The sequence below is a fragment of the Stylophora pistillata genome, chromosome 9 (assembly GCF_964205215.1).
Source record: "Stylophora pistillata chromosome 9, jaStyPist1.2, whole genome shotgun sequence".
Taxonomy (NCBI): Eukaryota; Metazoa; Cnidaria; class Anthozoa; order Scleractinia; family Pocilloporidae; genus Stylophora; species Stylophora pistillata.
Genome location: NC_142527.1, coordinates 917705 through 941115, shown reverse-complemented (window position 1 = coordinate 941115; position 23411 = coordinate 917705). Strand labels below are relative to the sequence as shown.

Here is a 23411-nt window from a genome sequence, read left to right as displayed (position 1 = left end):
AACTAGTCAAGGTCAGCTTTTTTGCTGAGATTTTTCCGGGTATTACAGAAATAAAGTTGAATGATATGAATGATAAAGATGAATGCTTTCATCTCTAACATGTACATTAGAAGAGAATTTATCAATTGCCTAAGAATAATTTAAGAAAAAAATTATGCAGTAATTCAGTGATCTACATTGAGTAGTCAGTGGATTTTAGAATTGTTTGAACATATTTATATAAAGTTCCACTTACATCTTGTGTGTAAAATCTCATTTCTATTTCCGCTTGTGTCCATTTGAAAACAGCTTATGATAAGCGGAGCTCTATTCGGAGATTTAAGGGCTGATAATTTGACGCAATCCAGGGGCTAACAGTCTAAGCTCAGAGTAAATTTCGGGGTTGGAGAAATTTACCAATAGTACTGAGAAATAATCTTTCCCCTTGCATCAAGGGAAAATGCTTTAAAGTCAGAAAGCATACATGAATTGTTGCCCTACGTTAAGTTGGGTGAGATACGTTCTACCTCCAACAAGACAAACCTTTGATCTTCACACTAGGGAGAGGTTCTTTTTGGTTCACTATGTGTTATCTCTTCTAAACCCCTAGGGAGGGTGCTCTGATTGACTGGAGGTGACATTGGTTTTGACCGTAGATTACACCAAGTACTCACAGTTTATGTTTTCTCACACAATTCGCTCACCATTTGTGCTTTTTCTCGGAGCCTTCATTGACATTAACAAAAGAAAAAAGGGTCTAAGAATTTAGTAATCTTTTGGTATCTGAAATTCACTCAAGACAATCGCCCTTTCCTCCCTAGTTTTGTACAAATGTCCCCTGCGAGTCACTACATGTGTTTGTGCAAACTGCCACTAAAAACTGGAAAATACTCTCAAAAACTGGAAATGAATAAATCAAAATGCAGCAAGGTCTACTGACATACATAAGACATAGCTTATTACAATACACTGTTCTCCCGCTCGTACATGGCTTGATTAAGGGAACACTGAGAAACAGTTTTAATTTTCTCGTCGCCACGAAATGTTTCAGTAAATGTTCGCTAAGCTCTGCTCTGGTAAACAGACATAATTTTCTCAATGAAGTGCCGCAGCCATTTCTGTATATATGACAGACCTTGCTAGTGGTTCAGCAGAGGCTGAACTTGAAGGCGACCTCGCATGAATTCCTTGAGGCACTTTGGCCAGCTGCTTGTTGTTTAGCAAGCTTTCTCTTCGTGTCTCTCTACCTTGTCTGGATTTGGATCCACAATATGGGAGTCCTTCCCTTCGAAAATGTACTCCTTCACGATTGTGGATTTTGCAAACATTTTTTAACATTTTTAAAAGTTTTCACAGAATAACACCTCCCAAACCTTCAGTTCTTCGATTTTTACAAGTGTAGAAGGAATTCTATCTTTTAAAGAAGCTCCTGGAATATCGCTTTCAAAAAGAACAACATCTGCAAGATCACTCGAAGGAAAGGACGCCAAGATGTTCTAAAATGCCTCGATTTCAAGTTTCTGAACACTCGCCCCAGTTTAAAACCGCGGGACAGCCATAGTTACGAACTGTTTGCACAGTCGGTTTGGGTTCGTTGATAATCCCGTCAGGGAATGCTACAAAATTTACTGTGCCACTATGTTTCCCAAGATATTTTTTGTCACATGCTTGGTTACATGCTTCAAGGGAACGACGCAAACTGTTATAAACCCGTCAAATCTCTACACATATGGGTAAGTCAGCTAACAGATTTTTATGATGTGCTTTCGTTTTCAAAGTATCATGTTTATTGTGTGTGCAAACCGCTCACTTCCTGCATATATCTCAGAAGGTTGATACGCAGGTAGATATACACAGATAATTGTAGTTTAATAAGTCACAGTTTAAGTCTGGAGAGAGTAAGAAACAATTCTTGGCTTTACGTTTCACACCATAGACAAATCATCGTTGTAAGAAATGAAATAAAAAAAACATCAACGAAAAAAAAAAAAAAACCAAACCAAACGAAAGACGAAAGCAAAAGGCGGGTTGCAATATCGGTCGAAATTAAGCGCAGTTAGAATCTTATTAGAACATAGAAAGGTATCGAAGAGCTTTCATGAAAGTTGTGGAGCAGAGACACAGAACTCCCGCCTTTGTTTTAATTTGAAATAGAGCAAATATAGAACCTTGACAGTGCTCTTTTCTGTACAACTACATCTCATGTTTTTCCCCACACTTCTTTCGTGCTCTGGCCGCTTCTTGCGCGCTTCACAACAGAACTCCTCAAGAGCACAGTCAAGGCCTCTTTATTTGTTTAGTAACCATGAATTTACCCCTTATTAATTATGCATAGCCAGTAGGCTCGAACAAACTTGCTTGTCGTGGACTTAAAGTGAAACTTAAAAAATATCGTCTCTTTTCCATTTTTGTGTTAAAGTAGATATGGTTATGAATGTACTTTGACGCCGATTCAGCTTAAGATGCGAGTAAAACCGACATTTGCTCTCACAAAACTTGGCATTTGCATTTTTATGACGTCTTCAGATCAAGGCTGTTCAGGCACAAATGCTAGAGATAAGAAAGACTGAATGCAGCCTATTTAGAGTTCATACTTTTCGTTTCGTCGACAAAATGGTTTCCTAATCAAATTGTATACGAGGGATTCTAGGACAGTGATTATCATTTTTCGAGAGATGTTTTCCGTAAATAACATAAAGGGCGACCAAACACCAAATTTGTTTCCACAGTATAAATCTCCTTTTCTTACCTATAACAAAGTCGGAAAATTTAAAGTCGCGTCTAATTTAGTAATTGTTTTCATGAATTTTCAAAGATCCCAGAATTTTTCACGACTGGTGAATGACGCGAATAACAATTCTTGTATAGGAAGGTCTCCGTCGCTTTGTAATGCGTTTGTACGTCAAGGATCGATCGATTTCCCGTCAGTCTCTCGCCTTTGTATACTTTTGTGTCTGACAATGTAGTTTCTGAGTCACATTTATTAGCCGCAAATTTGCTCATCTGTCAGTTGTTCATTTGATGGGCTCCTCACGTGCTTCTTGCGTGACTCAATCTTTTACCCTTCAGCCTTTGGCTTTGTTTTCTTCTGTGAGACTTTTAACCGCTCATTTTTATTTCGTTTATGGTTCTTCCTTATTGTTCGTTTTTGAGGAGGCAGGGAATGTACCCGCACAAGATTCAATTTCTTTGTACTTCTCTATTGCTAGTTTGTGCTCTCAAATTTTCAAAAAGCGCGTCGACATCGATTAGTCTAGCTTTCGATTCCTTAGCTGATTTGCGGTAATTAGATAGCGGCGTATTATCTGATTAAAGTAGTCTACAAGGAGACACCAAAATGATCGCAATGTTCGCCCTTACATTGTATCGTACGCTTTTTGGGCATTTTCCCTTCTCGAGGTGAGCTTGTAAGAGTCCGATAGAGTTCTTTCTCCGTAGTGTAAGGGGTTTCTTGACTTCATTTTATCGAAGTTTCGCTTTCGGCACACAATCGATTTCCTCCCTCTCCACGTCATAGTCCGATAGCTGCGGATGCTTCGGATTCATAAAGTCACTGTCCGAGTTTGTGTCTCCAGATGACATGGCTTTCTTTAGGAACTTTATGGAAGTTCCTCAATGTTTAAAGAACGGGAAATTCCCAAACGTATTTGGGAACGCGTCTTTAAGCATTTCATTTCAGCCTTGTAGCGTGGTTCCGGGATGACGTAACAACCTTCCCGATCCAGGTTCCAAGATGAATGGTCGTGAACATAAAAAATTAACCGTTTTTTACTTCTGTCTGTCTTACATGTCAACTCAGGCATGTGATAGTCTGGACATAACAATACCGTCCCATTAATTTATTTTGATAAAACGCACTCAGGATAAGGATCGTTACTCGAGCTGAAGTTCAATATATGGCGAGCGTCCATTCAGAAACTATCGCCAACAATCCCACTAACACAACGTCTCTTACGGCACTACAAGAAATATCCGAGCCAATCAAACACAGCGCCTGCTTTTGCGTCTGTGTTGACTTTCTGCTCACCCGTGTGCGCGTTTGAGTTATTCAGTCACACCTGATTTCGCCCTGAGGGAAATCGAATTGGTTTCTATGATTTACCACTAGATCGTGGCAGAATTTGTTGTTTCTGAATAAGATATCTTTAATGTGTCTTCCGAAACAGTGGTAATGGACACATGAATCAAATTCAGTTAGCCGCTTTAACTCTTAGGTTTCTTTTAATTATATGATAGGCATTACCACCCTTATGCAATTTCAGCGCTCGCACTTGCGCAAACTTGTGACTGTCTTGTTGTGTCTCGCAGGCAAAACGTTTGTTACAAGTATAAAGTGCAGACTGAGGCTTACTACACTGTTACATCAAGGAAAACATACACACACACAACAACCAGTTGTGGATGGTTTGGTTGGTTCAGATGTGACTCAACAAGGTCAGTAAATATATTAAAAAAAAACATGCTCCTAACATTAAGCAGCTTTTATCTGAGCCAAAAAGGAAATATCAAATGATGAGTACAAGTGCGTTTTGGGATGCCAGATGGTAACCTTACCTTTCGAGAATTTGACTGCAGACTGCCATTTAAAATTTTTTTAGCGAGCTAGCCATAGTCCCTTACCCAGACCTTCCGCGGCCAAGTGGTGGTGAGGTCCCTACATTTTATTAAACACGGTATGACCTGGGAACAAGATTAACTTAGGCACTTATCTACAACTTAATAGTTCCGCTGGTCCTTTTTCCATCTAACCGGTTTGCCTCTCGCCAGTTGAGATTGGTATCAATTCTACTCCTTTAAGTCCATTTGTTTACGTATTACTCATTTTCATTCATCATTCAAATACAATTATCCAGCCAATTTCATTATAAGCTGAGTAATTTCTTTCTTGAAATTCGCTGGATATGTGGTCATCTTCCAGACCCAAAATAGTGTACTACGGTGTCCAAAGAACCAGAAATGTCAACGTGAAAATAATTTACTGCTGCGGTGGATGGAGGAAAAGTCATTCAAGCTCAAGAGAATGCACGAAAGGTACATTACATCACAGATTTTTCTTATTCGCCTCATGGACCTCCAAACTAGTTCGTGGTAATGTCACATCAAAATTTATTCAATTAAATTTTCTTTTTATATCTTTTTAGCGATCTGCTCTCAAGGTTGTAATTCCAATCACGGGTCTTGCGTCGCACCCAACCAGTGCCGATGTTCTTCGGGATGGACTGGGTCTACCTGTAGCGTAGGTACACAGTCTTATCAACGTCTTCCTCGTCATCTTTACCATCGTTATCGCGGGTGCATATCATTGTGATAAACCATAATGTCCTCCAACCAGTTTTCATTTGTCCTAAGACGAGATCAAATTTCGAGATCAAATCGGGTGACCGAGAGCCCATGTAGGCCTTATCCGTAGGTAATTTATGAATAGAGCATAGAAAACTATTTTTGGTGGCTAATTCACATTATCACCTCAGTTGGTAAAGCCAATTCCAGGGCGGAGTAATGCTTTATGAACCTCGGCAGGGTTCATGTATGTTTTGATGGAAAGCAAATAGACGCTGCTTAGGTGTACAAGTAAACAAATTTGCGACGTATGATTGCTTTCTCCTTGATCCTTTTAGGATCTCATAAAATTGGATTGCTATAAAATTAACTTTAGTCTCTTCTACGGATCTTTTTTCCTTTGCTCATACGAGTATCACATTCTTACTTTTGTCAACAAGTAAGAAGCTTCGTTTTAATTGTCATAACCGATCCACGATCATCACTCGCAATTTTGTAAACCCGATTGAGGAGAAATTAGGGTAGAAGTGAAGTTGGTAGTGACAGTCTCGTGTTTTTATGCGTAGATAAAGATGAATGTAATACAAATAATGGCGGATGTGACCAAAATTGTGTTAATATTCCTGGCTCATATCGGTGCAGCTGCAACATTGGATACACCCAGCATAGCCACAGCTGTCAAGGTATGATCTCCATCATGACGTTTAGCTATGCAAATTTTAAATTACCTTTGTCCTAAGACGGGATCAAACTCCGGAATCAAATCGAGAGACCGAGACCCCATGTAGGCCTCATTCGTAGGTAATTTATGAAAAGAGGTTTAGAAAACTCTCTATGGTGGCCAATGCAATTTATAACATAACCAAAGTAAAACGCGCGCTCTGATTGGTCAATTTAGAAAACTCTCTATAGTGGCCAATGCAATTTATCTCAGCACCTCAGTTGGTAGAACCATGTCCATTTCAAAAGTGTTGGGTCTAACTGGGCCTTTTTCGGGTAAGGAGCCGCCACCTTCCGTTGGTTAAATTTCACAGTTTTGTCATCATTCTCAAGAGAGATTTCTAAATTTTTAACAACACTGGCGATGCCAAAACTGAAGTTCCCCTCATTTTTCCATTTGATGAAGAGGTGCCTTTGAATTAATGGCCCGCCTTGATTAGCAGTGCTATCTGAGGAGCCAGGGGAATAAGGATTTATTGTCATTGTTATTGTTAAATAAACCTACTATTTAATTGGTTTCATAAAGGAGAAGGCAAATATAAAGCACCCATAAGCAATGATTCTGTTTTAAAACTAAAACCATCTCCATCATACACACTCCTCGCTTTACTTGTAAGCCAAGTTGTCTATGCGTAGTCACCGTCTGTGTCTCATTTTTAGACATTGACGAATGTCAGACGTTATTACCGACACCTTGCAGTTGTGGTGTTCCTGGAGAGCCCTGTGGTGCAAACTGCGTCAACCTGGTTCCTAGCTACAAGTGTACCTGTGCACCAGGATTTCAGCTCCGAAGTGGTGGAACCATCTGCGATGGTAATGTTTAAAGAAACTGTTACTGATTTGTCAAATGGAAGAGAATCGAAGAGGGCTTGCTCAGGGTGTGGGTAAAACACAATTTAATGCGCTTTTGATCATTACATGTTAAAAATCGCACTATAAATTAATAAGTTATTATAAAATCATTATAATGTAAAGGAAATACTGCCAGTGTCTTGAGTCTCTGTGTGATACAAATATGTATTACATGTATTTGTCTTTAAGATGTCAACGAATGTTTAAAGGCCAATGGAGGATGCCCACAAACATGCCATAATCAACCTGGAAATTTCTCATGCGGATGCTATAACGGCTTCAACCTCATCAGCGGGAACAATGGTACTTACTGCGAAGGTGAAATAACTTACTTAGTACTAGTTTTTCAGGAGATGGTAAGCAAAAACCTTAGTGTCAGGGCAGCTTGAAAGTGATCAGAATAGCAACTTGCCAGCCAGCCAATGGTTACCCCCTCTATTTGACTCATTGCACAGTACCACTGTTGTAAGACTGACAGCAATATTACTCTCTGTTGTCAGATATTGACGAATGCCTCTCAAGTAATGGTTTCTGCACCCACCAGTGCGTGAACACTGTGGGATCATATCGCTGTGAATGCCCCGTTGGGTTTGTCTTGGATTCAAATGGAAGATCTTGCTCGGGTATATTACCCCTAGTGAACATGCCTGCAACTTTATTTGAGACAGCGGCGGAGCACAGGCAAATGTTTTTTCTTTCTGTCATAACCACCTATTCAACAAATGGTAAACACCACAGCGTGCACTACTGAGTTACGAGCGCAAGCGGGAGGTTGCTAAGCACGAAAGAAGGGTAAAAGCCCGCACTTTACTTTGGTTATGTTGTAACCCTTACATAACACTTGCGGTCAAATTCTCCATTTTGATCAAGCAATCTCTACAGGTGTTGAGTTGACCGCTTCTTATCAAAACCGCACAGGTAAAAAACCGATAATTTGCTCATGTTACAGATCACGATGAATGTTTGGCAGGCCAACATAGCTGCCAGCAAAAGTGTATTAATTACCATGGAAGCTTCTACTGCTCTTGCAACTCAGGATACGAACTCAACGGAGACAACACGACTTGTTCAGGTAAGAGGTCATATCGTCTCTTTATCATGGCCTTCTCATAGTCTTAGGTAGCACTTCTTTCCATTACCTCTCTGGCTAGTTCACGAATTAAGGAAACAATTATTGCTTTGAGCAAATGTCACTCTTCCATAGTTATTTACTTAATTTGTTGTTTGCACTATCCACGTACACCTTTTCGAATGAAATTCATTTTACAGATGTGAACGAATGCACCCCTATTCGTGTAGAGAACCTTAACAAAACGGTCATCCCAGCAGGATGCGATCAAATCTGTCATAATACACCAGGAAATTATACTTGCAGCTGTGACCTGGGATATCAGCTTCTATACGATGGAAAGCGGTGCAAAGGTAAGAGTGTCTGATAAACCTTTTGTAACACTGTGGAACATAAACACAACTCCACTTCATTTGTAACCTTCCTAAAAAAATGGTCGTCTAGGATGACTGTATATTTGACAATTGGTTCATGCCTTAGCGTGCACTATCGAGTTATGGAGCACGCGGGAAGTCTGGAGAGGACGAAAGAAGCGTAAGAGCTGCCCGAGGCAATAGCCGAGGGCAACACTAGCTTCTTGAGTGCTCTCCAAACTTCCCACGTGCTCCATAACTCGATAGTGCACAGCTGAAAGCATGAACCAATTGTTTTAGAACATAGCCGGTGGAATTGTGCATCAAATCCGACGCGAAAAACGGACAACAATATCAAATTGAAGCGAATCGTGACGGCGCTGATGCCGAGTCTTTTTCTGTCGTTTTTCTCTTTTTCTGCCTTTAATAATTCTAGCCCAAGGAAAAAGGTCGAAAAATTGTCTTCGTTTTGGGACCAGTAGGCCGAGTCTCTGTTTGCATCCATTATTGTCGCGACATATATTATTTTTTCCCGCGCTAACAATATTCGCTCGCACGAAAAAAAAAAATTTCTGGCGACGCGATTTGCTGACGCTATCAGCGTGCACTATCGGGATTTTGAGCACGCTTAAGTACACTGAATTTGATTTGCGCGGCTCTGCTAGCTATGTTCTAAAAGTTTGGAGACTCTAGTATCTATTCTACAGACCTGACTATGGGCCGAATAAACCATCGACCTATTGACCAACCCACCAGTCAGTTTACCTAAAAAAAATGTTGTGTATGGATCGAGTTCTGCAAAGTTACAGATCGCTGATCATTTTTGTCGTACCTCACAGATGTAAATGAATGTAATACAGGAGTCCACTCTTGTGAACATAAGTGCCACAACACACCTGGCTCTTATGGCTGTTCATGTTTCTATGGTTACAAACAAAGGGCCGACATGCGAACCTGTGAAGGTAGGTTATGCTATGCAAATGTTACATTAGAACAAATGTAGCTCATAAATGGTTGTTTTCAGAGTCCATCAGCGAGTACGAGACCTCGAAATAAATGTTATTGAGCAATGGGTACAAAAGAATTAGGCCTCCAGGAATGTGTAGACATCTGCAATTACCGAGCTTTGAAAATTTTTCCCCTCGCCCTTATTTAGGACTTCCTTGTGAGAATATAAAAGCCCCACCTCATGGTCACATGACCTGCAGCGGATTTGTCACAAATGAGACATGTTTGTTTACGTGCGAGGATGGATATGAAATGCAAGGTTCGGAGAAAAGAACTTGCCTCAATTCTTCAAAGTGGGACGGACAGCAAACATCCTGCAAAGGTAACAACAATGATAATAATAATAATAATAATAATAATAATAATAATAATAATTTAACATTTATATTGCGCAAATTAACATGTAGATATGATCAAATGCGCATCACAACCCTTTTCGGGGGACTTTGGCCGGACTGCATCAGCAGTTTACAAACAATCGAAGGAAACTTATTTGAAGATGCCCCCTCCCCCCCAATTTCCAGTAAACAGACCAGACCACATCACAGTAATCTCGTGAGTGGGTTCTTTAACGTCCCCTGCCTAACCAAATAGCTGCAGGTGACGGGACCTACGGTTTATTCGTCCTTATCCGAGAAGACTAGAATGTCTATCCATTTCTTGATATCATAGAAAGGTAGCGCATTCTCCTCAGTTATTTTAAGACCTTGAGTGTTGGTCCGGCTGGGGCTCGAACCATCGACCTCGACCTCCCGCACAACAGTCCGGCGTTCTAACCAATTGAGCTAATGACAGTTAAATGGTCAGCAGCTTCTAAGACTTCTCAGTTTTCCCTCTCTTTTCTTTCCGTGATATCTTTTCTACATGTTTGCTTCTTTCTCTAGAAAATCCTTTTGTTTATCATCTCCTGTTTCACGATCATTTTCTACGATAGAAATATCTTTTATGTGTGAAGAGTTCGTCACCGGCACCATTCAGATGTTTCCACTTACGCTGACATTTCATTAATACACGCGTTATTGTTAATCCCATAACTCAACACAGTGAAAAGTTGTGGTCGACTACATCCACCAGAGAAAGGCAAAGTTCTTCTCCCTTGTCACGTGACGTTTGGATCCACCTGCACACTTGACTGTATAGAAGGATACGTTTCCTTTGACAGCAACATTGCAACTTGCCGGCTTACAAATTCCAGTGACGTGGCATGGGACATAGGAAACTTTACGTGCAAAGGTACGAGGTATCCCGAGAAAATGGGCATTGATTGGAGAATTCATATCGTAGCAAAAACGTGCTCTGAACCCCTGTTACCTTCTTGGAAAACCTTACTCGGAGCAAAAAAAGTACACGACATATATGTAAAGACGAATTAGTTGTATCACTAAGTTAATGTTGATGATGTAAACTGGCCACCGTAAGGAGATTCTTGTAAAAGCTGACGCTTCGAGCGCTAGTCTTTCGTCAGCGAATACGGTGGCGAGTTTGTACTATCAATTTAGTTCATTAAAACGAATAATCTTGTAATACCCCTCACAGACGCAGCACCGCAGTTTCTTCAGAAACCTACCCTCCTTATATATTTGAAGAATTTGCTTGATCGACTTATTCCCGAACGCCTATGCCAGTGCTCTTAGGGTACTGAATTTTTACATTTAAAGGAGACCTTTTAGTTAAGATGTCATTCCTCCGCGAAATATTCAGTAATTTGTTCTTTTACCCGTTTGCTAAGTATCGTAATTTAAGTCTGTTTTAATTCAATCTAGAGATAAATCTTTGCAAGCCCAATCCCTGTCAGCATGGTGGAAGATGCATTCTTATCGATTCACAAAAATATTCATGTGATTGTCAGGATACTAGGTATGAAGGGAATCTCTGTGACCGAGGTGTTGTTACACTTCCTGATTTCCCAAAACTAATTCCTGGAAGATCTTCGGAAGATCTTTCATTACTTGCGAAACCTGACAATGTATTGACTGTTTTCTTCGATGCAACCCTGAAAATGACCTTCCATCCGAAGAGAATGATGATTCACTATCCATCAGATCAAGCCCAGTTTGAGGTGATTGGACACGAGTCTGGAGTTGGTATAGTGTCATATGACTTCACTGGGATGGACAAGCATAGTTTTGCGTCTCCCAAGGATAGCTCAGTCTTTGTTGGTTTGAACATATCAAATGTAAACAGTATCTTCACCAAACTGGGCCTTTTGAATGGCGAAGTACCAATCGGATTCCAAACGAAGAAACTAGAGAACTTCCCATGTGGGCTAAAAATAGCCTATCACTCCTCCTCTACCCCGCCAAATGATGTTCTCATCGAGTCAGGGCCTGTTCACATTATTACAGCCGACAACAAAACAATTCCTCTGAGTCTTGTGGGATACAATTTCGATTCCCCTAATCAATCGGGTCAAGAATCAGACTTGCTGAAAACACTTATCACTCAGACAAGCATCACCAACGCGGGCCCGATAGGCCAAACATCAAGCAAAATGTGCTCCTTTAAGCCAACAGCAGAAGCTTTGATTGAATTAATACAGGAAGACGCCTTTCCAAAGTCTTTCATGCGATACTTGACTGACCTGCTACCATTATGGATACGAATTACGGTTAAAGACGACAACACTTTATTTTCCGCAGAAAACATTCGAGCCGACCTCGTTCAAATCGCAAGCACGCAGAATACTTACCTGGATTGCAAGTTTCCTCCCCTTAATGTCTCCACTGCAATGGTCATATATCGTCCCAAAGTCACTTTTACCATCTCCACTGGAGGAAGGAAGATTTCCTTGCCCAGCAAAGGTTGTTGTTTTGCAACCGACCCTTGCGGTAGTGCAGTGTTCCTGGCGTTATCCGAAAAAGCTGGCAAAGAAATTGGCAAGATGTGCGTTTTGAAGGAGTTGACTGATAATGGCTGGGATATCCTGTTAACATCTTTTGGTTTCACCGCTCCAAAAAAATACCAAAGCTTAACGAACTTTTTGCATACCGATCCAATGGCTGAAAACTTTTCAGATTTTCACTATAATATGTGGTGGGAAGGAAGTACAAACATTTCCCTGAAAAATACAAGTAATTTTACAATCAACATGAAAATGACTGGCCTAGTTTTCTCATTCGTAGCAGATTTCAACAGCGTGAGTATTCAGTCTTGTCTTGTAGCTAGCACAAAATAGAGTAGAGAGTTCAATTTCATCTTAAGGTTACCGATACCCAGACACCCTGGAAACTAAAGAAAACCATGCATCGCTTTGATTTAGCACAAGAAATTTATCAAAATGGCTTAGTTCCAGATTATTTACGGAAACATTTTGTTAAAGGTTGAGCAGTTCACAACAAGAACACAACGGACATTGTGCCACCAATGTATATTGTCAAAAGAAATTAATAGTTTTAAGCGGCAGCCTTTTAACATTGTTTCATATGAGATAATTTTGAATATAGTTTGAATAACTGTGTGCGTGTCTATGTATATATTTTGGAGAGCTATTTAGTGCAACGTAATGAATCGGTTTGGGCGTCGGAATCATATCGGAGATCACATGAGGCTCCAAAATGGAGGGTTTCAACTTTATCTTAAGGCTGCAATGTCCTCGTGAGAATTACAGGATAATCCTTAGTCCTGATTTGTCTTTAGTTACTCACCAGATACTTTTCTCAGCAAATCAAGAGTATTTTCCATGGATCAGTCGAGCTTACTTTATACATACAAGCGCTTGGCGAGAAGTTTTCACTAACGTTTTACGCCAACAGTGTGGTGGCAAAGTCACAGCTCGGAGGTAAATATAAACAATGCTTTCATTTCATTTTATTTTGTTTTCGTTTTGAGTACCTCAGTTTTTGTCTTGTTGTTGATCCTGATGTCTCCCTTCTCCTTGTTATCGTTCCTTTCTTTTCGGTTTTGACTAGTTCAGCTTTTGCCTTTTTCATGATCTTGATGGTTTGTTGCTAGTTCATTGCATTTGCTTTACTAACAGTAGCCTCCTTGACAGGACCACCCCTTCTCTCATCGGAATGCCACGCTCAGCAAGGATTCACCTTTACCCTAGATCGAGAAAGCGAACCTTTTAAGAACAGCAAATTTTTAACCATTGTTAGACCCAATGGAGGCATAAAATATTTGCAAATCTACTACTCTGTTAACGGTGGAGAAGATATCGCAGCATCGGATCCTAACAACAGCTTGAGATCTCTGGAATATCATACGCAAGACATAAAGAGGGTCTTTTTAGATGTTCAGATATTTGTTCCTGAATTGCAAGAAACAACTCAAAGGTGGACTTCATATTTGGAAGAGACACTCGTTAAGGTCATCAAAGCTCGAAATTTGCTCTCCTCCTCCTCAGATCTCTTGAAAATAAAACAACTGGTTGCAGAGATTGACGACGATCTTGACAAGATACCGAGAGTCCTTGATCTCCTCATAGCCAGGTCACAGCCGTACAGGAATCGTTCAAACATTGAAAATGCCATCAGTCGCCTTCTCAGACTCAAATCAGACCTTCCAAAGACCATCTCTCTGGTATTCACTCAGTCGTTCATTCGGCAATCTTTTGCTGGTGTTCGTTTTGCCCTTGTGGCACAGATTTGTCACAAAAGACTCTGTTTCACCAACATCAACTGTAATGTTTGGTTCCTGACCGAGAACAACTGTTTAACCAATAGTTGTGGTATAGAGAGTGGTGTAATCGTCGAAGGAACTGCCTTGAGAGACACACCTCTTGGTACTACAATATCATTCCCTGCCCGAGGACCACTGAGAATGCTAATAAGCCGTAAAAATGAGCCACACCAGACTACATTTGAGTGTTTCGTTCGATTATTAGGAATGACCAAAAACACAAGCATACGAATGGTTGGAAATGAGCTCTTTTTTTCCATCTCGGGACCCATTTTTGGAACATTCGAGTCGCTTTTAAATGTTACAACTGAGTTTGAAAATGTTGTGGAGTGGAAATCCTTACTGTTTGAAGTGAGGGGCACCATGAACAAGTCATCAGGTTTTCATATGATGCTGGAGAGTAAGATTACCAACGAGAATACTCTTGCAGCCAAAGAGGCAACTAGCAGATTGAGGAAGGCGAAGGCGGCCTTCAGTGCTGCCAAAATTAAAGCAGATGCAGTCAGGAAAATTCTAAAAGAAAAACAGACGATCGCCGAGCAGCTGAGAGGTGAAAAGGAAAGAGCTGCAAAGGATCTTCGTGTGGCACGTTTGCAATATCAGTTGGCAAAGCTGCGTTTCAATAACACGGTCTACCTTCATCGACATGTTCTAAATCCTGTGTGTGAAATAAGAGAGTGCAACTACACTTGTTTGAACGGCTGTGTTCACCCCAACTTCTGCCAGGACCCGATAAACATAACTTATCTTGAGCGATACTGTTACACCGTTGACAAACCAATGACAGTCAAAGTTGTGGAAAGCAGCACTAAAAAAAAACGTAGTTTCGTTTTGCAGACGTATCATACCGTGTATACTGGAAACTGTAATTATACTATGAAGGGATTTCTGGCTGGAAAGCTTGTTGAAGGCATTATTGGCAGTGTGTTTGGACCCAAAGGAACAGAATTCGGAAAGGTTATTGGGCATTCATTGGTGCGATTGGTGGAGGTGTTGTTAGAAAGTTGAGCAAGAAAATATTTGGCTGTTCTAACACTTACGAGACAGTTCGTGGCGAACCGCGACTTGTAGAGTACGAACAGAAGAGTTTCGAGTTGAAAGCTGTAGTCAAGATGATCAAGGAAGTTAAGTGCTCAGGCCAACAAGAGAAAACGAAACCTGGTGGATTCGGTCCTCCTTACCCCTGCTGCAAGCGATATGGATGTCAAACAAAAGTCATCGATCCTCTTTGTGTCAAACACAACGAGGATTGCTTTATGTCAATGACTGAGCTCAAATTTACGTTTGATGCCTTGAATGAAACTTTCCAATATGCCCTCCTGAATCTTAGGGAATCCGTTGACAAGGTTAAAGAGGCTACAGCTGTTTACGAGAGCGCCAGAATTCGTCATGAGGCAGCACTTAACGTGCTGCAAAAAGTAAAATCTTACACGGAGCAGAGCCTATCAGCGGTAAAAATTGTCAATGCTTCCAGGCTTCATGTTCGCCGAATCGTTGACTTTGGATTGAAAATATCCCAAGCTTTGAACGCCACCAATTCGAAAGGTAATAAAACTGTAGATGTTGGAGACCTTACATTTTCCACAACCACGACTTCAGAAGATACAAAAAAGATTCTTTTTCGATGCAACGTAAGCTCTACCAATAGTCAATCAACGTTGGTCTCTTTTGTAGTTGACTTCGATCAAGTCGAACGCTCAATCAGTTCTGCTTCCAAGACGATCCTTAGCAAGCTGTTTGGTGGAACATCCTCCAGAAAGAAGCGAAGTGCTCCAGAGGAACAGAGTCACTTTCAAAATTACACAAATATAAAGACCTTACATATCAGCTTCACTGATTACCCTTATGCATGCCAGTTTGCCAATTCAACGTATTTGTTCCTGAACTCCATTCTTCACTCACTGGATAATCTTATTTCAGCTGCTAAAGGACTGGATGAAGAGCTATCTTCTGGGTTCCAAGTCCTTGACAGAATGACAAACACCATTCGTGGTAGCAGCTCATCCAACAATTTGTCGTGTAATTTCAACATTTCCAACAGTTCCTCGAGTAGTTCGTGTCAGACTACCTCGTTCGTGTCAGACTACCTGGAGATGATAGAACTCCTTAAAAATGAGAGTGCCCAAGTTAGAAATGACTCTTCACAATCTTGGAATGAAACTTTTGAGGCCTGGAGGGAATTCCTCGAGGTATTCACCCATAATAGCGAATTCCAAGAGTGTTCAGGTGCCATTGACTGTCTCGAATACCTTTTTGAAGGGTTAAGGGAATTTTACGAATTTGAAAACAGTCCACAGGCCCTAAGAATAAAAGACGCACTTCCTGAGCTAAAAGACATTTTTATGGCATTAACGTCTGAAGCCTTGACAATGCCAGAAACTGAAAACACGTTCCAAAAGGCTGTTTTTTTGCTGAATGAAATCCGTGACGATTCCGTCTTGTGTGGTGGAACGCCATACATAAACTCTTCACCTCAAAAGGAAATCATTGTCCTGGCCGGAGAAAGTTTATTGTTGCGTTGCACTGCTAAAAGTGAAGCTGAGATAAAGTATGCTTGGATGAGGAATGATAAGCTCGTTAACGAATCACTGGATGGAATTTTCTATGTAAGCGCTATCAGCAAACAACACGAAGGTGCTTATGTCTGTGTCGCTTCAAACAATAAAGGCAGTTCATTTTCTAACGTCACGATCGTCCAAGTTCATAACAAACCCAGCATCACTTTACATCCGCAACCACAAAGGGTAATTGTTGACAGTGAAATGCCTGCGACATTCATTTGTAATGCGGCGGGTGAGCCAGCACCTACTTTTCAATGGTTTTTTATAACCATCAATTTGACTGTTGCAAAAGTAAACGAGACGAGGCCTGTGTTACACATGCCTCGACTTCGCCAACATCAAGACGGTTATTACTACTGTGAGGCATCCAACGAGCATGGTGTGGCAATCAGTCAGAAGGCCCGGCTTGACGTACTAGGCTACTCTGTGGGTCTTCCCAGGCTGCTTTTGGCCATGAATATTTCCTCTCCGTGCTGGCAGGCATCAAATGCCTCCAACAGTTCTGTGCACGAAGCCCCGTCATGCAATTCCAGCTTCATGAAAGCTCTGTCGTCATCAGAAAACGAGACCTTGACCGATAACATTCTTCTTTCCTTAGCAAGATCACTTAATTTGTCCATTGAGTTTATCTCCGAGCTTGAGTACGGCTCAAGAAACGATCACATCGCCACCATAGCATTTATATTAGATATCGATAAAGAGGCTTGGAAACAATTCAATTTTACACGGCCCATGCATATAGTTGAAGCCGTCGCTGATGTTGGTGCTAATCTGATTAAGAAAGCGGAACTGCTCAATTCTAGCATACTGAACAAGACTTTTGAGGTGCCTTGGAACAACACCGTTGTTTATGGAGATCCTGGAAGCCTTCTTGTTTACCCTCTCTCTCCGAAATGTCCCGATGGACAGGCCCTCCACGAAAATGGTTACATTTGTGGTAAGCATAATATCGACTTTAAACCATCTCTTATAAATTGGCTCAGAATTAGAGCTAGAGACAGAGTTGGAAAAAGTTCTGCTAATACCTCATCCCAAACACTACAGCCCTGTCTCAAACTGCAAACAATTTTAGCCAACGTTGTGGAATCTGGTGGGATCTTTCACGACTTAAACTTCAGCTTTGAGTTCAGTTGTATTCGAACTTATACTTACTGACTGTTATAAAAAGCCCCTCTCTGATGTATTTTTTGAGGCTTTATTTGCTTTAACCTCTTAGCGTACGTGTTAACCATAAGACTTGCTTCATAAAGAATTTCTGAATTGTCTGATCCACTTTTTTAACATGCAGTGTCTTTATCTCCTTAGCAAACTGTCCTGCTGGCTCATCATATGTAGAGGAGAATGAAACATGCGCAGAATGTCCGTTTGGAACTTACCAGCCTGTGCAAGGACAAACAAGATGTATTTCCTGTGGCAAAAACCTCACCACAGCCTTCAATGGAACAGTGGAACAATCAGATTGTATTGGTAATATCAAATATATATATTTTAACTCGGTTTAATTCAGGTGACATTCTTGGCTTTGTAAAGCAAAAAGTATTCCAGCAAGTGTAATATATTGTATTTCACTTCCGTCAACGGAAAAATACCTTCTGTGGTCTTCCCTGCTTCATAATAGGCACAGTGAATGTTAAAAATGTCTGAACATCAACGGATTTTTAGAAGCTTATAATGGAGATGAAGGAATATTACAAAAATTTAAGAAGAAGTCAAAATCAACCAATCGGGTTAGTAAAAAGCTATTCGTGAAATCAATCTCTGATGAATAAAATCCAAGTATCTCCGTTGTTTTCGTCAAAGTAGGCTTACAATTGCCCAACCTGCTTTTGTATTCCGGGTTTTCTATTTCATTTCTTACTTCGTTCGAAAGCTCACCGACTCTGAGGTAAACATACCATTAATTTCACTTTTTTCTCTATCCTGTACTCCTTCAGCTGATTGTCCAGCTGGTTCCTACAGCGCAAAGAACAGAACATGCTTTTTGTGTCCGCTTGGCATGTACCAACCATCCCCAGGGAAGTTAGTTTGTCTTTCTTGCAGCAAAAACCAAACAACAATTAACACTGGTACTGTGGGAGAAATGCACTGTATTGGTAATTTAATACTCGTCACATTTTGAGTTCATATGGCGGGCGATTGAAGATATAATTTCTGGCCACAAAACGTTAGCAAATTGGCTGGCATGTACACTTCCTATTCCTTTCATGTTACGTTTTGTCAAGAGAGGTTTAAGTCCTCTTTTGGTTGTGTGTAGTACTGAATTCACCGAAAGAGGAAAAACGATAAAGACGAAATCACGATTGGTTGTAGTTTTAATTGATTGATTCAAAGGAGGTGCAGGCTTACGAGACAATTCTCATTACTTCTGACAAAATTACTCCAAGAAAAAAGCCTCTCCGGCAGAAGAAACGTCGAGAAATTATAAGAGAAAGGGAAGATTTTTTTCCCCAGTTATGTAGTAACTAACGATGGGTATTTTTTCATCTTTGTTGTATTGACTGTTCCGAGTCTTCAGTGAACTGTGAAAATTGTAATTGGTATATCGCAAAAATTATCGTGGGGAATTGTTTAATCATTCCTTGAGCAGCGATCTCTCCTGCCGGCTCGCACAGATCTGTGAACCGGATATGCACTCTTTGTCCGCTTGGTTCTTACCATCCCTCAGATGGTTCGTTGGATTCCTTCCCTGTGGACAAGGTTTCACCACAGCCTCGTCAGGAGCTGTCGGTGAATAGCAGCGTAAACCTAGGCTTTCGCTGTCTGCTACAACATTTACGACTAGTTTCAAGACTTTGTGGATCAAATCATGTAGAGTTTAAACGTTTACAAGATTGGGAACTGCTATTTTTACTTTAAACATGACAGAGAAAAAAAACAGTTCCATTCAAAAACCAGTTACTGAAGACAAGACAACCATTTCTACACCATTGGCGACATCGCGAAATGTTGAATTGAAGGTAGGTAGATTTTCAGATTTTTGGACTCGCAAGAAGACAACAAGGCAATCTGGCAGTTTTTCTTTTAATGTTCTCGGCAAGAAACTGAGATGTTGAAACTTTTCAATAGCAAATGGTGAGCTGGCTAACAAGCTAAGGAGAGGCTCATTTGGAAGCTGCTTGTCACTGGTACTTTGTAGTTATTTGTCGCGCGCCATTGGTAATTGCCAGTAGGCTCCTTTTCCTATCTCTTTCATTTCTCTTACCAGACAAGCACCAATGAACAGCCTAGAACGAATACTCAAGAAGAGGCTAAAAACCAGGAAAATGCTGAAGAGTTACCATGGAAACTTCCCGTCATCATTAGTGCAGCATTACTTGCAGTGTTAGGTAGGCCAAGTACAATCATAAGCGTCTGTCATTCTCTTTTTAACTGATGTCCGGATAATTAAGGAGCAAACGTCTAACACTCTTTCAACTGACAGCAAGCGCACCTCGAGTTTCGTTACTCATTTGACCCTTCTGCATAAGAGAAACCGCAAACATCCAAAGCTCAGAAAACCGAAACATGTAATTGTGTACACAAAATCGCCGTCTGTGTTAACACTAGCGATACTCGGCCATAAAGTTTCGTTATTTTCTCTTGTGCCTAGCAGAATCTGATTGTTGAAAGTTGGTCCGCGAGTTTCTTGTGTCAAACAATTACTTTTTCGTAGTTACTAAAAGTTGGAATCACCTGAAACCATCTGAAACCACCTGAAACCACCTGAAACCATCTGAAACCACCTGAAACCACCTGAAACCACCTGAAACAATCTAAAACCACAAAGGAAATCACCTGAAACCACCTAAGAAGCCATCTAAACCCACGTGAATCCATCTGAAATCGACAAAACAACTCGAAATAACCTAAAACGTCATCAAACTTAACAAACTAAAACGGAAATAGTTCAAATTTATAAATACAGTTGACTCTCTCGTAAGCGACCACCTCGGGTCAGGAGAAAGTGGTCGCTTATGGAAGATAGTCGCTTACTAAGAGGAAGACAGGAAGCCCAAATAATGAGAATCCCAACAAAGGTAGTCCAAACAATTCGCAATTTGATCTTGTGTAACACCCATCAAAGGCTCGACTGTTTTAATAAAAATTTCAACGTTTTAAATGAGAAAATGTCTTACAGCACTGTATAAACATTATCGCAAATCGGTATCTTAATTTTCAGCATGACGCAAAGCTTCTGCATTGCTAATTTACTTTACTTTACGTCTATTTTTATCTGTTATCTCACTGTCACTGACAATGAAATTAGTCTCAGTTTCACGACGCATTCCAAGATCTCGTTTGATAACAACGGGAAGAGAGATAAATCTTGTAATTACACACTAGGTACACGTTTTTCGAGCTGTGCGGTCTGCGGTCTGCGTTTTTGAGGTCTGTGTTAACGAGACACCTGAGTTGCTTTGTACGATTGTACCAAAAATGATTTCATATAGTAGAAGTACTTTAACGTGAAAACAGATATTCCGAGATCTCGTCTGATAACATCAATGACAAAAGAAAGATAGATAAATCTGGTATTTACACACTGTATACACTAAGGAAAACTGATTGCGCACACGTCGACCGACTCAAAAGGCACACACATAACCTCTGCAAGACTGGTACGGCTCAACAGTGGAGGGTCGTAACTGCGATATCTTCAATAAGAATTCAACTCCAATGTTTACATAGCAGTTTCGCTTACGCATTCCGTGATCTCGTTTGATAACAAAGGGAAGAGAGATAAATCTGGTAATTACACACTGTGTAGATCTTTTTCGAGGCGTGGGTATTCGAGGTGTGCGGTTTGCGGTGTGCGGTGTGCGGTTTGCGGTCTGCGGTCTGCGTTCATGTCTGCGTGCTTTCATGCAATTTTCAGGTAATTTCAGATGGTTTCAGGTGGTTTCATTGGTGGTTTCAGATGGTTTCAGATGGTTTCAGATGGTTTCAGATGGTTTCAGATGGTTTCAGGTGGTTTCAGGTGGTTTCAGGTGATTCCAACTTTTAGTAACTACCATTACTTTTTTGGTGAACATTGATACGCGGTCAACCCGTTTTCCTTTGTTTCGATTTTGACTCTTACCGTATTTTAATCAGCGCTAGGTGCCATACTCTTCACCCGTATGAGACGGAGACCTAAAATAGAACCAAGGACGGTGCAGTTTGTCAATCCAATCTACGCATTCCCCGAACAATAGCCACCGAAACGAGCAAAAGGCAATGAACATTCATTAGTGGACGAGCCAGGGCAGGCCACATTCAGCCGTACGCGTGAAGATGGTTCTGGAAAATATAACGACTACACTGGGGACTTCAAAACCAAGGATGCTATAAAGAACTTTGCCACTGAAACGATATATGAAAATTTCGAATGGTCCTCAGAAGAGAAAACCACATTAAGTTTTACAAACCCATGCTTCCAGTGAGGCAGCGATGGCTCATTGTGTTTGATCAAGAGATCAAATGATCTCTTGCTTTGGTTATTTCTCCCTTTTTATTTTGAGTAGATTTTCTTTGTTCGCTTAAGTCAGAACACTTTTTCACGTTTGCTTTGACTAGGAGACAGGAAAGCCGGTAAAGTTTAGAGGAAGGAGTGCAAGTGGGTGGAATTCTCGACAGGTGTAAGAAAAAGATGCCCACGAGTGCAAAAAAAGAGAGAATTCATATGAGAGTTTCCTTCCCTCGGCTCTAAGTTTAAGAATTTCAAAGTAAGCCCCTACCCTTTCTAATACCTGTTTTGATGCTTCGTTCGAGCGAGTGTTAAGGTTCAGCAATTGTTAATGCTGTCGCATTAGATTAGTACAGCGGCATTTAGTTTAAATTTTGTTTACAGTCTTCGCTCGGACAAGTGACACATGTTTTCACTGTTCGAGACAAGGTTGTACCTCGGCCAACCTAAACGAATTTTTATGTACTCGTCCTATATAAACGGAAAGACTAAACGGAAACGGAGGGCGATGTAACAAGGAACCTAAGGAGTGATTAAAGGTACAAACAATTCTACTGACGAGGCCGAGCGTTTTTAATCTTCAGGACAGTATTTATTACCGACGGTTACAGCAATATATTCAGCTAGAAAAAATATCTCAATTTAAAAGGTTAATGCATCTTGCAATCCGTGAATATCTCTCGCGAGATGACGGAGGGGAAGTTTTTTAATTGGAAAACCTTGTCTAAATATATCTTAATTCATTTTAACATTATAAATCTTTTTAATTTGTTTTTAAAGTCAAGTTCAGCATTTTTACTGAGGTATTATGTGTGCGGGTATTTTAGAGATAAAGGCATACTTTCATTTCTAACACGAGAGTAGAATTTATTAATTACTAAAGAATATTATCATGAAAAAAATTAACTCAGTGGTTTAAGTAGAGCAGTCAGTGGATCTTTAAACAATTCTTTGAGCAAATTTAAAATAGGGTTTGGTTTCACATCTTAAGATGTATCTTGTGTGTTAAATCTCATTTCTGTCGCTATTTGTGTCCAAATGAAATCAGCTTGTGATGTCTAGGGCTCTATTCAGAGATTAAACGTGGATAATTTGACCCAATCCAGGAGCTAATAGCCTTGGCTTACAAGAAGTTTCGGGGTTGGAGCAATTCACCAGGAGTACTTAGAAATAATCTTTCTCCTCGCAACGTCGGCCGTATCATGCACAAGGTGATGGCATAGAGGTTGGCCTCCGGAAGAGATTTGCGAGTGACAATTGGATTTATAGCACTTTGGTCACATTCGACAGCATCATGTGAACACTGTTGCATGACAGTTTGTTTGGATAGAGTTCGAAAAAATGTTGATTTAATGGAGTTTTCCAATTATAAACTTCCAGAAGCCAGCTGGAATTCCCATTAAAAGCTGTGCATGCATCGGCAATCGAATGCACTTAGACTTGCATGCACGCAATGTACCGAAAAAAGGCAATTTGACGGTAATGAATCAGACGGTAGAGTTCACGGAGCGGAAATTTCTCAGCTGGTCAGAATTCCAATTAAT

At 40.5% G+C, this 23411-nt stretch overlaps 1 protein-coding gene across 1 annotated transcript; it reads left to right on the top strand.

The window, feature by feature from the left end:
• The first annotated feature begins 1529 nt into the window (after nucleotides 1-1529).
• On the top strand, nucleotides 1530-22720 carry LOC111342318 (uncharacterized). The gene is given in 22 exon segments (XM_088734143.1): nucleotides 1530-1712; nucleotides 4288-4413; nucleotides 4898-5010; nucleotides 5121-5219; nucleotides 5826-5942; nucleotides 6640-6792; nucleotides 7021-7149; nucleotides 7332-7454; nucleotides 7781-7903; nucleotides 8101-8253; nucleotides 9093-9215; nucleotides 9410-9583; nucleotides 10306-10494; nucleotides 11025-12397; nucleotides 12898-13039; nucleotides 13253-14845; nucleotides 14848-17379; nucleotides 17748-17909; nucleotides 18377-18535; nucleotides 19308-19399; nucleotides 19648-19768; nucleotides 21516-22720. Coding segments are annotated over 22 exon segments (8220 nt in total). The 5' UTR covers nucleotides 1530-1617; the 3' UTR covers nucleotides 21845-22720.
• The last annotated feature ends 691 nt before the right edge of the window (nucleotides 22721-23411 follow it).